Genomic DNA, 17,906 nt, shown 5'->3' on the forward strand with positions numbered 1-17,906 from the left:
GACATGCCCGCACTGTCCCAGAAGAGGAATTTTCGCCCATCACATACTAGAAGTGCCCATTGTCTGCATTTTCCCAGGTGTGAATTATGCTTTGCATTCTTCATGGAAAACTTGGCGTTCAGAGCCATTTTTCCTAATTGGCCACTTGAGACCAGGAAGAAGCCTACGTGACCCAAGGGGTATAAAGAGGGGTTTAGTAGCCCACCTGATTGGAGCTCCAATCACCTACACCTGCTGGCAGGTATTGATTGTCTCCCGAGGTCCGTGGGACACCCAACCTCACCCTTCTTCTTTCCGAGAGATTGAGAGAAAGATGCTGGCCATGCCAAGTCTGGAACGCGGGGTGAGAACTGTACCTGCAGTGTGTACACTTTAATTGTTACTCTGTTATAAGTTTAGTTACTTTATTATAGTTTCTTAAGTCAAACTGCTTCATTTCTATTGTAAACCGCCTTTGGTAAGGTGATTTAGCTAAAAACTTTGGAAATAAGTGGGTGCCCTCATTCACTTTTAAATATATATATATTGAACCAAGTTTCCTTTATTTTATTTTCTCTTTCTTTCTCCTACAAATAAGCCAGTGCATGTCAAGCTTCTGACTTGAACCCGTGCTGCTGTACCCGAACCGAACACAAACAAAAGAACTTCAGCCGGTCATAAGGGACAGGTAAAGGAAGAGCGTGGGCGTTTTAGATTGTGTCACTCCCAGGTGACAGATCCGTTGGGGCATCTCTCAGTCTTCCCTAGACTGCCCGCTGCGAAGGGATCCTGTATTCTAGTAGCTGAAATCTGAGATGTAATAAGCTCTTCCTATAAACTCAGGGCATCTGTCAGCCTGTTGGCTGCCCTCTGCGACGGGACCCCGGTCCTAGCAATAAAGTCACAGACATTAAACTCTTTTTCAGGGCGCCCTCCAGCCTCCTAGGCTGCCCACTGCGACGAGACCTTGCGTCTCAGCAGTTGAAGACTTGGGTGTAACACACACACACACACACACACACACACACACACACACACACACACACACACACACACACACACACACACACACACACACACACACACACACACACACTGCCCTGACCATCGGCTGACAGGAGTCCCTAGCTAATTCCGGGTTCTGCGGAAATGTCGCCAACAGCTGGGGAGTCCCCAGCTGACCCTGGGCTCCGCGTGGCATTTCAAAGCGGCAGTGCAGCATGGAGCTTGGGGTCCATGAGGATGCTTCCACTTCAAAATGCAGAAGAGTCCCTGCTGGGGACTCCTGGACATTTCAAAGCTGGCATGCCCACATGCAGCCCGGAGTCAGCAGGACTTTCCGCTGGCCCTCCGGCTGCATGCGCTGAGTTCCACATTTCTCCTCGGAAATGTACGGCTACGTCTACACTGGCCCCTTTTCCGAAAGGGGCATGCTAATTTTACAGGTCGTAATAGGGAAATCCGCGGGGGATTTAAATATCCCCCGCGGCATTTAAATAAAAATGTCCGCCGCTTTTTTCCGGCTTTTAGAAAAGCCGGAAAAGAGCGTCTACACTGGCCCCGATCCTCCGGAAAAAAGCCCTTTTCCGGAGATCTCTTATTCCTACTTTGAAGTAGGATTTCCCTATTACGACCTGTAAAATTAGCATGCCCCTTTCGGAAAAGGGGCCAGTGTAGACGTAGCCTACAAGAGCCCCAGTGGGGGCTTTTAGGCACTTCCTCATTCCTCCTTTGAAATGTGATTGGTACATTCAGGCATAGTTGTGGGATTTGTTACCTTGGATTGAGAAGGAGGGAAGCCGATTGATACCTTTATAGTGGTTGTGACATAATACTTCATATGCTTCATGAAAATATGCTTATGATATGAATATGTCAAAGCTGAGATATGCTTTATGCAAGATGGCTTCTGGAAGATATCATTGGAAGATTGTGAATTGCTGAATATGATTATCCTATTTTTATGCACATATTATTTTTGTAGAGGAAGCTAAGAATATTGACCTGTGTATCTGTATTGCACATTTGACTTTTTGGGTCATTCCCTGTGACTGGCAGTTTAGGGAGGGACTAACATAAAAAAGCCAAGGCTGATGACCCATTAGCAAGACACAATGGACTTTAAAAGAGTTTAGTCTTTCTGCAAGCTAGTTTGTAGATCAGCTTGTGAAGAATGACTACAGGGGCTCTTCTGAGACATGTGGCCAGCTCACCTGATACTGGAATCCCTCTTGAATGCTGTACTTTTCCAAAGTGGGTTGGGAGGAATCAAACAAAAATGTCCTGCCTTACTGAAATTCTATAGCTTCAGAGGGGTAGCTGAGTTAGTCTGTAACAGGAAAAACTTAAACAACAACAATAGACTAGTAGCACCTTAAAGACTAACAAAACATGTAGATGGTATCATGAGCTTTTGAGGGTACAGCCCACTTCTTCAGATGAGAGGTGTGTTAGAGGTCCAGATCCAAGAATAAATAATGGAAGGAGGGGTGGGGGAGAGGGAAGAGAAGGAAAAAAAGAAAGAAAGGAGGGGAGGAAGAAAAAGGAGAGACAATGAGTAGATAAGCTTCAGAGGGGTAGCCTAGGGTATGTCTACACTACCCCGCTAGTTCGAACTAGCGGGGTAATGTATGCATACCGCACTTGCTAATGAAGCCCGGGATTTGAATTTCCCGGGCTTCATTAGCATAAGCGGGGAGCCGCCATTTTTAAATCCCCGCTGCTTCGAACCCCGTGTAGCGCGGCTACACGGGGCTCGAACTAGGTAGTTCGGACTAGGGTCCTATTCCGAACTACCGGTACTCCTCGTGAAACGAGGTGTACTGGTAGTTCGGAATAGGCACCCTAGTCCGAACTACCTAGTTCGAGCCCCGTGTAGCCGCGCTACACGGGGTTCGAAGCAGCGGGGATTTAAAAATGGCGGCGCCGGCTTTATGCTAATGAAGCCCGGGAAATTCAAATCCCGGGCTTCATTAGCAAGTTCGGTATGCATACATTACCCCGCTAGTTCGAACTAGCGGGGTAGTGTAGACATACCCCTAGTTAGTCTGTAGCAGGAAAAACTTAAAAACAACAACAACAAATAGTCTAGTAGCACCTTAAAGACTAAATAGTTACAAGAGGCTGATAAAAACCACTAGCACCTCCATTGTTTGTTTGGTAGGCTAAGTGGTAGGATGTGGAAAGCAGTGTGTGAGCCAGCAGATGTCTTTGTTCATTCATTTGCATAAGAATTAAACTTGTAAATGAAGTTAGAAGGTTGGGGAGGAAAACAATGATTGTCTTCTGCTGGCTTTACCACTGCCCCTCCCCACTCCAAAAGGATACTTGAAAACACTTGGGAACTGCTGGACTCAGCCCAAGAGACACCTGACCTGTGAAGTCCTGTACCTTACATAACAACTAGGGCGAGAAATTGTTATTTGTAATCAGTTCTAGTGAATCTTGCTTAGATTGCATGCTTTTCTGTTGTTTTCTTAGAATTTGCTTTGTTCTGTTGGATACCTCTTTGACCACTTAAAATATACCTTTTTGTAGTTATTCATAGTTAATAAACTTATTTCTTCTGGTCTATAATATAGCCCAGTTTATGTAATTTCTAACGGGTGTGTGTGAGGCTATGTATACTTCCTTCACATGAAGAAAGGAAGTGAACTTCATTTAATTTTGAGTTTGTACCCCAAATGGGTGTGTGAGAATTTCTGGGTACTAGAGTTAATCCCTTAAACTGAGTCCTCACAGAGCTGATATTAGTGTTTGTATCTGCACCTGAGGGTGGCCTTGTCTGTAGATTTTGTCAGAGGAGGCTGGAGAGCCTGACTCAGCAATTCCAGGGAAAAAGGGGACACAGGCAGGGAGAAAGGGGGTCTCAGTGTTGTCTAAGCACCTTAGGGTAATGACCTATCACTGGTTATGACTGATAAATCTGTCTCTTTCCTCATTGTTTCCTGGGAGGTGGCGCCATTTGCTGATTACATAGAATTCTGTGAGTGAAATGGAGAAAGTCTGACAACCACTACATTAAGCAATTAGAGGTAACTGTATCCCTCATCACACTAGCAAAGGATGCAGTCTCTCATTGCCTGGCCTTCAGACCAACAGTTTTTCAGGGGGTTATCTAGAAAGAAACCTGAGACTTTGGAGATAGGCCTTACCTCTCCCTATTCCCTGTTCCATCAATCCGTCTCCTTCATCTTAATGGTCCTTTCTGGGTTGTGTGAATTGATTTTTGCACAACTCTATGCTTGCAGGGACACTCACAGCAGCCCAGTGGTACATGAGGTAGAAGAGGTGCAGTGTTTGTACTGACTAGTAACATACCCTTTTTTGTGAAAAATGAGCTCTCAGAATTGCAAATTTAGCTATGCGGTAAAAGGTTTCAAGATAAACTCTACTGAAACTTTACCAAATACAGCTGCATTCATTGCAATTACACACTCTTCCCAACTTTAGCTGCTTTTCATGGTTTCACTGGACCATTTTATACAATCTGGTCCTATCTTCTCCCTTGCAGGCTTTAAAGGGAGACTGTTTCATTTTTTTCTTTTGGAGCCCTTTCATTGATACCAGAGCTGTGCATGCTTTTTAAAAACAGGTAAGCTCAAAGAATTAGGGGTTTTGCATCTTGAAATGAACATGCCTTTTTTGTCAGTGTTGTTTTACTTATAATTATAAAATATATCAGTGCTATAAGACAAAAAAAACAGCATTAAGGTTCATTTTTGTGATGCATTCAGTATTAAGAAACCACAAGACCAGTGAGTTCTGTGGATTATACCTATTCACAGCTGCTTCTCAGCTTGAAGTAGTGATAAGAATAACAAACAAAAGGTGGTAAATTGTAATAAGTCCACACACCTTCAATACTAGGTTTGAAGAATCTGATCCCATAGATCAGGTGTCACAGTTCCTGTGGCAGATCTTGTTTGAACAATTCCTTCTTCCTTCTATGTTTAATATTAACCATTAAGCATAAAACAACAATCAGGAAGCTTAAGCATCAGTCTGGATTTACAGAAGCAAAGCCATTAACAGTTCAAGCTCTAGCAACACCTTTAAGACCACTAATATACCAAAGTTCAGGAATACATACAGTATATTGTACCCAGATGATGGCTAATACCTAGGTACAATAGGTACAACGTGAGCGCGTGTATATAATTTCTGTATAAATGTTATATACACCCTATTTCTACCTATATCAATAATGTGCATTTGTTTATATTATATACGCTGTACTGTGTTTTGTAAATTTCAGTGCTTAGACAGTATGATGGTGAGCAATATAGAAACCTTACTATAGCTATGAGTGCACAAACCTGCATGTGTAATTACCAGTTAATGCAAAGGTTGGGTAAAAACATACAGTTGACAGTTAGAAGCACAATTGACCATGAGGTACAACTGGTTACCCAATTTGTTCTGTAATTATGTTTGGAAAATTATGTTTGGAAAAGTTTGTAATTAATTATGTATGTAATTAAGTATGTAATTATGTTTGGAAAAGTTTGGAAAAATCAGGCCCTAAGTAACTCATCCAAAACTACCCAGCCAGTGATTGAGCCCAGATTAGAACACATTTGACTTCCAGCCCTTTAGACATTACTTCTCATGCAGTCACACAAAAAATAGCAGCTTTATGTGTTGACTATTAAAACAGATTTTGGAAAACATCTTAGTAATTTGACCAGACTTATACCATGCTATTGCAGATCTGTCTGTTATAAAGCACTGTGATTCTCTGCAGTGGGGCTATGCACGGTTCCACATGCTGCTAGAAAGCCCTTTGCAGGCAGTGGGAGATCTTAGCAATGGACTTTTCCACCTCCTGTGGGGTATATGTGGCACAGGTGTTGTGTGAGAACATGCTGTGCTGTACATTGGCAGCTGGTATGTAAGCAGGTGAACAGATCTACCAGTGGCTGGGGATGGAGAAAAATTTGCTTTTGAATGAATTTCAAATGAGAAATGTATGATGCAGCATTTGACTTTACAGTAAAAAACAGTTGACGCTGTCACGTAAGATAAAGGAACCTCAGAGTAAGTCAAGAGCTACGACACCTGGAAGACAAAGGAACTTAAACTGCTTCCACGTGTAGTGTGCCTTTTGAGGCCATGTAGCTGTTCAGATGTGTGAGCCATAGGATTCTTGTTGCAGCAGCACAAGCGTATCACAGAAGCCTGTAAACACTCCCAAAGCAGTGTAGCCTGGCAAATGGACACAGGCTTGGGAATTAGGAAAGCATAAGTACAAATCTTAGCGTTACCATTCAGTTGCTTTGTGACCCACTTCTCCTTTTGATCTGTTAAAATTTGTCAGCTGGAAGTACTACTTATCTACCTAAGTATGTGCATGTAAAGCTTGTGCTTGAACACATAGCAGCCTTATTGCTTTAAGCGAAGATGCGTGGCCTTTGGGGAAAATAGTCTCAGTAGTATAGGTGAATTTGGTATTATGCACAGTTCTAGCCTGAACCTTAAGTCTGCCATGCTTAGAAACACCTGCAAGTTTGATACTTTTAATATAAAAAAAGCTGCTTGGTAAATACAAATGGTCAGAGTTAAGTATGGACATAAGTGTCTGCAGAATTGAGGCTATAGAATTCTTGCTTTGAGGAGACAGCCCCAACCCAAAGTTCAGTATAATTTTCTTTGCGAAAGCCCAGAATTTGAGATGCTTACATTTCCAGTATCTGCTTAGCCTTATCGACAATACCTAGTTTGGCAGCCCTTCACTGTACTTTACTCCAAGTGAATGTGTTCAGAGAGAGGGTATTATTAATCTTTGTTCCCTTGGAATACTTTCAGTAACAAGATCTAATTATGATGTGGTCTACTTAATCATAGAGTTCCCTCGCTTAAGGCTGTCTCTGCATAAAAGCCAATAGTCCTCTTTAGAAAGCCATTAACTTCTTGTTGGTGCCAGAGCATAGTAGAGGTATGGAATATTCATAGTGTGCTTACCTGCTCTAGTCTTGTTTGTAAACTTGCATTTGTAATTTATATACATAGATGTTAAATAGTTAAAACAAAACAATAGTTAAATACAAAACAGTTCTATATATTATATAGGAATGGAATGCAGGATTTTTTTTGTTTATAGGGAAAACTCTGTGGTTGTTTTAGACATTATTTCCCATTTTCAGTTATTTTGCATTCCCAAGAATGGACTCAGTGGAATATGTACATGGAGATGTACTGAAGTGTTTACAGACTAAGGATATGTCTACACTTGCACCCTCTTTTGAGAGAGGGATGCAAATGAAGACATTTGAAATTGCAAATGAAGTTGGGATTTAAATATCCCACGCTTCGTTTGCATAATCGCGTTATGGGGCTATTTTGAAATACAAAACGCGGTGTAGATGTGGTTATTTTATTTTGGAAGAAGGGTATTCTCCCAAAAATAACCGCATCTACACCACGTTTTGTATTTCGAAATAGCCCCATAACGCAATTATGCAAATGAAGACCAGGATATTTAAATCCCAACTTCATTTGCAGTTTCGAATGTCTTCATTTGCATCCCTCTCTCAAAAGAGGGTGAACGTGTAGACATATCCTGAGAGAGCAGTATTGTTTTCCCTCTCCCCAGTCCCACACCTTTGCATTTTGTTTCTGTTTGGTTAGGAGTATGTTGCGGGAGCTCTAATATGGTTTATGGAATTTGTATTACTAGTTGTGTTTGCAGAGATGGCAGAAAAAATCTTTTTACATGAAAACAAGATATTTGATCTGGAATCGTCCTAGCAATAGAAATGGAACCTCAAAATACTGTTTGTCTAGAATCACTTTTTAAGATTATATGTTCCGAGGCCAACACAATTTGCTAATAGAATGATCAGACAGATGTGTGAGGGTCTGTGCTGTGCACATTCAACACAGAGCCCAGAACTTGCAGCCCAGACATGTGAAGGTAGCTTTAAACCACAAGTGTGCCATCCCTATCCTGGATTGCGCCAGAGGCTAGAGAGGTACCCACTGGGCTTGTCTAAGGTCTGAGTAACAGCAGTCTCCCACAGATTGCCCTGTTGCTACATTGCTGCCTGCTGCAGCCATGGCCCACCATGTCCTCTGCACTAAAGCTTGTCAGGTGTTCTCAGAAATCAGCCTTAGAGCTGTATCTATGCTTCCAGTGCCAGGGAAATTCCTTCCCCTCCCAGCACCAGGTCTTTCCAATCTTTATGCCACTGACATCCTTTTACCTGGTACAATGGAGCTGTTGTGGGATTGAGGATTTCACCCAGGAAGTTTTAGGAATCTAAGTAACAGAAAAAAAAACAACATATTGTACATGGTAATGATGATAAGAACACCCATGTTTTTCTAGATTATAACTCTTTGCTTGTTAGCAATGATCTGATGGAAAAACAGTCGAGGCTCTAAAAATGTGAGATCCCTGAAACAATCCCTTCCCAAATTCCCCTAAAACAGGTTCCACTGTGAGTTCTTGTCCTCACAAGAGATCATATTTAATGGTAAAAATGGCTTGGGTTTGGTTTTGTTTTTTAATGTTTTGCTTCTGTGGTATTAGAATTGCTTTTGTGTTTGTAATGGGCTAACAAATAGGTCAGTCTACAGTCTGTGGCTCTGCAGCTTTAGAGAAGAGGTAGCAGCAGAATCCAGCATTGTTGAATGTCATGGGGTTTTCTTATTTGCTGTTGGCATTTAAATTTGAATGTACAGAGTAGGGATGTAAAATCCCATTTAATCAGTTAAACAGTTAACTGCTTAAAGGGGAAGGAGAAATGGCCTGGCTGGAGTGCCTCCCCTCCCACCCATGGCAGGTGGCTTTGGCCAGGGTGGTGTGTTTCTCTGGCTGGGTCGATAAGCTCAGTGCTTTGGCAGCCACCTCGTTGTACTGTGCCCCCAGCCCTCAATTGCTGGGAGGTTTTCAACCAGCTACCACAGCTAGACAAGTAGATGGTGTGGGCTGGAGATGGGATATGGCCGGGGATAAGTGATTCAGCATATCCCTCAGAGAACTCTCCACCATCAAATCTCCTTTGGGCCTAAATCACAACTCAAAGCTGTCCTCCTGCAGAGGAACCCTTGTGGAGGAGGGCAATGCACTACGGCTTTATCCGTCCCTTCTCCTCCTCTCAAGAGCTGAATTCTCTTCCCCTGGTGCAGTAGCCAAGGTGGCAAGGGAAGGTACAATGTGCACACTTCCACTTCCTCTGCTGGTTTGCCACATGACCTCGGGTGACTCATCTCTTTGTGTTTCATAGAAGCATAGGACACTAGAACTGGAAGGGATCTCGAGAGATTGTCGAGTCCAATCCCCTGCCCCCATGGCCGGACCCAGTACTGTCATCCCAGGTAGATGTCTATCTAACCTGCTTTTAAATATCTCCAGAAATGGAGATTCCACAACCTCCCTAGGCAACTTATTCCAGGGTTAAATCACCCTGAAAGTTAGGAAGTTTTTCTAATCTCCAACCTAAACCTTCCTTGTTGCAGTTTAAGCCCATTGCTTCTTGTCCTAGCCTCAGAGGCTATGGAGAACAATTTTTCTCCCTCTTCCTTGTGACACCCTTTTAGATACCTGAAAACCGCTATCATATCCCCCCCTCAGTCTTCTCCTTTCCAAACTTAACAAGCCCAGTTCTTTCAGTCTTCCTTCATAGTTCATGTTTTCTAGACTTTTAATCATTTAGTTGCTCTTCTTTGTACCTTCTCCAGTTTCTCCACATCTTTCTTGAAATGTGGTGCCCAGAACTGGACACAATACTCCAATTGAGGCCTGATCAGCACAGAGTAGAGCAGAAGAATGACTTCTTGTGTTTTGCTCAGAATGCTTCTATTAATGTATCTCAGGATCATGTTTGCTTATTTTACAGCAGTGTCACACTGTTGCCTCATGTTTAACTTGTGGTCCATTATGACCCCTAGGTCTCTTTCTGCTGTACTCCTTCCTAGACAATCACTTTCCATTCTGTATGTGTGAAAATGGTTGTTCCCATTTACCCATTTGTAATTTGCATATAACTGATGAGTTTTTGAAGGAACTAATTAATGGTTACAAAGTGCTTTGGGATCCAGGGATGAAAGATACTGTGTATATAGTAATTTTTCTTCTGGCTGATAAGCTGTTATTAAAGCAAGTTGGACGCTTATTTCCATCCCCTTCTATGGAGCTCTCACACTGGCATCTTTTTTTCATCGCTTTTTGCAGCACTGGGTTTGGATATGACAAACATGAAAAAATTGCTAAGTTTTGTTTAGGTGATGAGAGTTTCTTTACCCAGTGAACTGTCCTACTTCGGAGCTGAGCAAAAATGAGCGCTGTTTTCCTTTAAATAAGAGTCTGGGAAGTGAAAGCAGTAAATCATAGAAAGTTAGTCATCAGATAGTTTGGTTTAATACCAAAGAAGCAGTCTAGAGCCAGGCATTGTTATTGGATTACTGTAAAACTGTTCAGAAGTGCCTTACTATTTCTGTGTCAGATTAAAGCCTATATGTGGATTATTAGAAACAGATGAGCTGATAAGTGTCTCCTCCTTCCCCAGATAAGTCACATTTTTCTGTTTAAAGTGTGGAGAATCCAGCAGCAGTTTGCACAATGTGACTATGCGCTTGAAAGAATGGGCAGCATCTCCACTCTTATGTTTCCATGAAAATGTATATCGCCTGCTTCTAGAACAACTTATGCAGAATGTCCTGTTGTTTTTTATTGGTGTAGTAGTGTCTGTTTTGAGGGAGCTGTTGAAAGTCTGGAATACATCCACAGTTTCTCCTAGAGGGTGTGTTTGAAAACACAAGCTGACTTGCAAAGTTTACATGGGCAGGCAAAGGAAGGATGGCTATGATTCATCATCACTTTTCAAAACAGCACATCTATCCTTGCGTTATAATTTCCATCATGTTTTTACTCTTCCCTTTTCCTCTCCAGGGAGTGAAGCTGATTTTAGCTCTTCAAGCAGCACAGGCAGCATTTCAGCTCCTGAAGTCCATATGTCTGCTGCTGGGAGCAAAAGAGCCTCTTTTTCTCGCAAGTAAGCAAAGCAATTTATCTTATGAGTGTTGCTTAGTGGAAGGACAGCCTTATCCATCACTATCCTACCTTTGAAAACAACTTGGACTACTACAATGTGTTCTCTGATAGCGCTGACATTGATGAGAATCTGTGATCTAGGAGAGAATAAATGTGATGTATTTGGAGAATATTAACTGTGATACAATAGGATCATGTGACCAACAACAGCTCTGTTCATTCCTGACATACTTTTGAGATCCTGTATACCACACAAAAATGTGTAATGTAGAAAGGAGGAGGAAATAACTGGGTGTTTGCTTAGTTAAGTGCAACTATTCCGACCAGTTAACTTTAACCTTCTGGTCTCATCACTTTGTTTCCCTGCTGTGACAAATTGTCAGCTTACCACGCACATTGTAGGGTCATCGTAACATCATTTGTTGAAGGAAAAACGTTTATGCTTGTGTTTTTAATTCTTGTTGCTAAATATCAAGTTCCACCCTTTTGTATCCATTCAAAAATACCTATTTCTTGAATGGTACGCAAGATACAAACCTAGACTCCTTGTGAGACCTAATGAGTTTGGATGGATATGTGTAGAACCCTGGGAAGATAGAAAATGTGTATCTGCATCCAATCTGCAATCTGCAAACATGGTCCAAGGGTAACTGCAGATTTGCAGGGCTCTTAATATATGCACATTGTGCTGTGCCTACACAACCCCTGCTGCTTGAAGTCTTTGAGCTATCAGGGAGGTTTGAAACTGACAAGACAGGACTCCTGCTTTGTGAAATCACAAGATTGAAACTAGCAGTGAGAGTGGAGGGACAGCATGATTTCCATATTTCCAAGTCACTTGAGCCCATCCATGATGACAACATACCCAGTATGCAGAGACTGGTAGCATAATGACCAACTAAAAGAGAATCTGATCTCTATCGTGGTATTGGTATGCAAATAAACAGCAGTTTAGCTCTGGTCATGCTGCATTTAAGGAGAATAGGTAGCTGCTCCAACTGTGGGATTTTGTGTTTGACTCCAAGAGTAATAACTAAAAGATTAAATCCTAAACCTACTTTTTCTTACGAGCAGCATGACCTCGTTATAACTTTAAATATTCCTTGCAAGACACCAGTCTTAATTTGTCCTGAAGTCATGCATAATATTCCTTCAAATTCAGCATTTAGGACAGTCAGGTACTGTATGGAGTCTGGCTTGGAAAGAAATTAATAACCTAAAGTAGTGCTGAGCAAAGAAAATATAAATAGTCCTCCTCTTTCCCTTTTAATTGTTTTAAAATGCTTGCCTTCATTCTGTTTGATTCAAAAGAAGCAGTTGGGTTTAATTGTGTCAAATTTATTTCAGCATTTCAGTGACATCTTAACTACACTCTTGCATTTTATTGAAGCTGTTTATAAAGACACACAAGCCATAGCACTGCTATGCTGGCTTGCAGCGCCACCACACAACCATCTGTTCCCTATAAAGTGTTCATTTTCAGAAGAGGGAGGGAACTAGGTTAGACAATTTTCTGAGGAAAGGATTTTTGCTTCATGAGTTCGATGGTATTTTTCTTGATGTGTTGTAACCTTCTCATTTCCTAGCTGGATTTTTTTTTCCATTTCTTTGGAAGTATGTTTTCACTTTTTGTTACAGTTTAGAGGAGCAGCTTCCACGTGTTAGAGTGATGGAGAGAGTTTGGGGAAGTAGATAAAAGCATTTACAGACTAATATATAACACTATAAATAGTTTCCAGAATGTCACCGGTCCTTACCAGATGCCTGGATATTGGCCAGCACCGATCAGTGCTGCTTTCAAGCACAAATAGGGAATAGTTCAGAACGTTTTAAGACGGGGGAAGAGACAGGTATGAGAATGACTTGGAGAAAGTATCTGTGTTCTCCACTTATTGAGGCTTTGGGGCTATTTCAGCTTTCCCTGTCAGGTTCAGATCATATCAAAGTACAACATATAGTTGGCAGTGACAGTTGAAGTCCTCTATGTCATATGGAGAAAGGGACATTGCTTCAAGCAAAACTTCTTTGCACTGGTCACTATGACCTCTCAGGCTACTTGCTAAGGATCATGAAGTCTTGCTGCAAGCCTGACTGAAGAAGTCTCTTAGTAAATACTGAATTAGACTGTAGTCTTCTAATTACTTTGAGAGTAGACTGGAAAACTTAAATGTGCAGCTTGCTAGCTTAGATGGGTATGGTGGAAATGTAGAAACAAAACGCTAAATATAGGAAGATCTTGTAGCTTTCTCTAAATCATCTGAGTGAGTAACTGCCTCATGGTTCATGAAAGACACATGGTACTTGGAGAGGCTAAGGCATGGCTGCACTGCAGCTGGAGCTATAATTTTTAGCTCAGGCATATGTACATATGCTCAAAATAGCAGTTTGGCTGCAGTGAGATGGTGAGCTAGCTGCCCCGGGTACAATCAGTCCTCTCGGAGACTCTAGGTGCATACTTGAGAGGTTAGTCTCACCTACTTCTGATAGCCCTTGGCTACACTACTATTTTTAGTGTGCTAGCTTAACAAAAACTAGTGAGGATAAGTCTCCTTGAGGTGGGATTTACTCCAACTCCAGTGTAACTGTACTCTAAGACTTTCCTTCTCCCCACCTGCTTTGATTTATTTTATAAAACAACATAGGGTGACCTTATAGAAGGACATGCTGTGATTGTATGGTTCAGTATAACCCAACAAGCCTTACTTATTGTGGTTTGCCTTTAGTCGAGGCCCTCATGGACGGAATAATGGATCTTCATCATACAAGCCTGGAGGCAGCCCACCTACTTCTCGTGAGAAGGACCTTTTGTCAGTATTGTGCAGAAATCAGCTGAGTCCTGTTAACATCAGTCAGAATTATGGGGTGTCTTCTGCTAGTAGCAGTAACTCGGGCTCCTACAAAGGAAGTGATAGTAGCCCAGTTATGAGGCAAGTGCTTGTTCCTTCATCCCAGTTTTAATTCTGTTATCTTCTCCTCTCCATTCTCTATTGTTGGATCAGTCCTCTGGCTGGAGAACAAAACATGTTGCATCTCAGTACCACTGAGACTTACAGGCAGTGACTGTGGTGTTGGTAAAGGAGCAGCAAGGAATACAGTCCATCCCATTGTCCTCCCACCATGGAAGCTCGATACCTGTTCATCACAAGATATATGTCTGCCCTTACCCTAAGGGCTATATTAGCCAGATTTCACATCCAAAGTCTTGTCTAGAGTGGCAAGTTACAGTGCAGTAAATCAGCTCCCAGTGCTGTAACTTCCAAGGTGTCCACACTGGCAAGACACTTAGTGCGCACTAATTCCTCAGTTGGTGCACTGTAGGTAAACCACCTCAATGAGAAGGCAAAGAGCTTTCTGAGCAGTGGCTACCATGCTGCGGTGCCAGTATGGACACTTCAGTTGTCTATTGCATAGTAAGTGGCCTCCAGCAATGTCCCAAAATCCCTCAAGTCACCACTCTGGTCATTGTTTTGAACTCTGTAGACTGCCCTGTGGACATGATCTGGGGGTGTTAAAACTGTTAGCTGGTTAACCACTTTAACTTAGGGTCTGCTATCCAGCTCCCTGCCCGATCCTGCTGTCTAGCCCACCAGCCTCTCTGCAGCCGGGGCTGCTCTGGATCATCTGAGCTGGTCACTTCTTGCATTCACCAGATACATCTGACGAGTGGTTTTTACCAACAAAAATTTATGCCCAAATAAATTTAAGTCTTTGTGGTTCCACAGGACTTCTTGTTGTTGCAGGAATAACACTATTTTATGTTTCAGACGATCGGTGAGATATACATCTTGTGGGGAGAATCATGGCATTAAAGCACCAAATCCAGAGCAGTATTTGACCCCACTGCAGCAGAAAGAAGTTACAGTGAGACATCTAAAAACAAAACTGAAGGAATCGGAGAGCAGACTTCAGGAAAGGTACATTTCTCCCAGGGGGAAAAAAAAGTTTGGGAAGAAGATTTATTCAGCAGTTTCCACTAGGAGTAAAATCCTGACATTCTTGCTCCCTTTTTGAGTGCAGTGAGTTTTGACTAAGAAGTTTAGAATTTGGCTGAATCTAATTAAATTAAATGTTTACAGCCATTGTAGGTTTTATAACCCATTCTGTGAATGCACACAGTGTGTCTAACTTATGGAAAGGAGCCAGCTTTCCTCTTTTGAACTTAGAAGGGATATTTTGAAGGCAGTCTAATTGTTTACAAGTCAGTCTGATATTGCACCCTTAACGTTTGCACATGCAACTGTTGACGCCTGTAAATTGTGGATGTATTTTCAGGGATTGGCTTTTCAAGTGGCTCAGTATGTTGTCTACTTCAGTTATGCCCACAGTATTTCTGCAAGTGTGAAAAATTGCTGCAACGTATTTTGTCTTGTTCTAAACCTCATTGTAACAGAAAAATTCTTCTTGCTCCACCCTCTTGCCAGCAATAACCCTCTGGTCACGAACTTGTGTGTTTTACTCACAGTAGTACTATGTAGTGATGCTTTGCAGAAGAAGAGCAGCCGCTTCCATTACTCAACAGCTGAGAGATGTATGGGTTGGAACTATGCAAAAAGGGGAGGGTAGATTTGAATGAAGTGGCATTTTACACACATTCCTCTCCACCAAACAAAGGTGTGGCATAGAGCACCTCTCTCATGCTGTTACTGGAGCTTACTGTGGTTAGGTCAGTGAATTCACTTAGTGGACCAATTTATCTTTGCCATCCATTGGGTTCATGTTATACCACTGTGAAATTGTACTGTGTGCATAGGCGTGTCAACCCACCTTTTCACAGCAGCTCTACACCCTCACCATCCCTCTGTCATGGAACTTCTGAATGCTTTCATTGACCAAAGACCAGACGTTTTACAGTGGTTTTGCTTTTGCTACAGGGAAACAGAAATAGAAGAGCTCAAGTCGCAGCTGGCACGCATGAGGGAAGACTGGATTGAAGAAGAATGTCATCGCGTGGAAGCACAGCTGGCCTTGAAAGAGGCACGAAAGGAGATCAAACAGCTCAAGCAGGTTATTGAAACCATGAAAAACAGCTTGGCTGAGAAAGACAAAGGGATTCAGAAGTACTTTGCAGACATAAATATCCAAAACAAGAAACTGGAGTCCTTACTTCACAGCATGGAGATGGCTCAGAGCGGCTCTCTGAGGGATGAGCAGTGCCTAGAGTATACATGTGAGTCACCTGGTAAGTCCCTCGGCCCAAGTACAAGATATTCCAAAATGGTGGACAGCCGGGGTATGGAGGACCAAGCCCTAGAAGACAGCAGGCTGCTGCTCAATGATGAGGTAACTAATGGGACTGACTTTTTTGAAGATGTTATTCTGGCTGCTACATCTGAATCGGATGATCCATCCCTCTGCACTTCCACTGTAGAGCCCACCCCCCTAAACCAAAATGCACTTGAACGGGGTTTTGCTGAAGATCTAACATCCTTGCAGGCAGAAGAGAAGAGTGACAATAGCCCGATGCTGGAACAGGGCATTCAGACTGATGTGGTGCCATACAGCCCAGATGTGGAGCAGCTCATTCAGAACATATTCAGGAAACAACATATCAGTCCTGTGAGCCCATTTGCTGCCTCAAAGGGATTGGATGGATTTCCTGCTGGGTGCTTCAGTGAATCTGCTTTGCTACTGGACTTAAATGCAAGTGATCCAAACTCTGCCATCCTTTTGTCTCCCATGGAGTCTCCAGCTAGCAAGGGGGATTGGATCGTTAGTGACAACCGTGTTATGAAGGAACTTGACTTTACAGCCTCTCATGATGAAACTTTCAGAAATGTCATTACTCGCTCTCAGGCAGGTCTCGTGAAAAGGTACTGGAGCAGCAGTTTCCTTGTAGATTTCTTGGCTGTAGCAGCCCCCATTGTCCCAACAGTAATGTGGGCATTCAGTACTCAGCGAGGTGGAACAGACCCTATCTACAACATCAGTGCATTGCTTCGTGGCTGTTGCCTCATAGCGCTACGCTCTCTGCGCCGTGTACCTTTTATTGTCAAAACCTAAGTGCAGCTGGTTGGTGGGGAAGAATTACAATAGACCATAAAAGTGTCTGTGTCTAATGGCAGAGTCTGTCTTTTTGCTCTTGAATATTTGATTTGCACTATATTGAGTTGAAAACATGTTGATTGTTTGAAAATGAAGGCTCAGTGACATGGCGGCTTGGTTCTACTAAGTGTACTATACATGTACTTTAGCAAGCATGCTGTCGCTTTTCATTCGTAGGCTGATGTATCAATTCTTATACTAAAAGCTTCTACTTCCAAGGCAGCTTCGGGCACATATTGTATGTCTGTCGCGCTTAATGCTCTTGTGAAATCAATAATTGTCCTAGCATTCCACTGGTCTTTTGTGCAAGGGGACTGTAACCAAAAATGCATTTGTGTTGGTTGTTAGGCATCTTGCTGTGTTTGATAAATAGGGGATGAATATATTTTAACCACATTATTTTAAAGTCTTAAATGAACTTCTTGTAACTTGCTAGTCATTCAAGCCATGTTAAATATTGTCTAAGTGGTTGTGAATTAACTTATTTTTTTGCTTATTTAATTGTTTTATTGGAAACTATACATTATAATCAAAGTACAGTAAAGCATGTTAAAAGTATGAATCTGTGTCTTATTTTAGCAAAACTCACCTGCAATAAACTATTAAAAAGTAATTAAGTTTAAGGTTGAAATTTTACACGCAGAGGAGGCAGGAGCATACCTGCAGTAGGAGTCGGTAGCTTGGTGGTGTTGCAACAACAGAATTTGGCCTAGAAAACATTATGGCTCCCACAGCAGCTAGTGACCCATAGACAAAGTGCTCTGTATTCTGTCACCAATCTCCCAAGCCATCAGTTCTGTCCTTCCACCTATTTGTATCATTGTGGGTTGGGTTAACTTCAATTCTTTCACGTATTTTAGATTTTGGCCAAGTATTGTGGCTCTGGGAA

At 42.2% G+C, this 17,906-nt stretch overlaps 1 protein-coding gene across 3 annotated transcripts in view; it reads left to right on the plus strand.

Moving 5' to 3' along the window:
- Positions 1 to 17,575, plus strand: part of SYBU (syntabulin) — a 73,675-nt gene extending 56,100 nt beyond the window's left edge. For all 3 annotated transcript variants that reach the window (XM_075920209.1, XM_075920208.1, XM_075920210.1), the window contains 4 exons: positions 10,874 to 10,976; positions 13,699 to 13,902; positions 14,740 to 14,889; positions 15,847 to 17,575. In XM_075920209.1, coding sequence (XP_075776324.1) covers positions 10,874 to 10,976; positions 13,699 to 13,902; positions 14,740 to 14,889; positions 15,847 to 16,975 — 1,586 coding nt within the window. In that variant the 3' untranslated portion in view covers positions 16,976 to 17,575. The remainder of the gene's footprint in view (positions 1 to 10,873; positions 10,977 to 13,698; positions 13,903 to 14,739; positions 14,890 to 15,846) is intronic.
- The last annotated feature ends 331 nt before the right edge of the window (positions 17,576 to 17,906 follow it).

This window comes from Pelodiscus sinensis, chromosome 2 (assembly GCF_049634645.1).
Source record: "Pelodiscus sinensis isolate JC-2024 chromosome 2, ASM4963464v1, whole genome shotgun sequence".
NCBI lineage: Eukaryota > Metazoa > Chordata > Testudines > Trionychidae > Pelodiscus > Pelodiscus sinensis.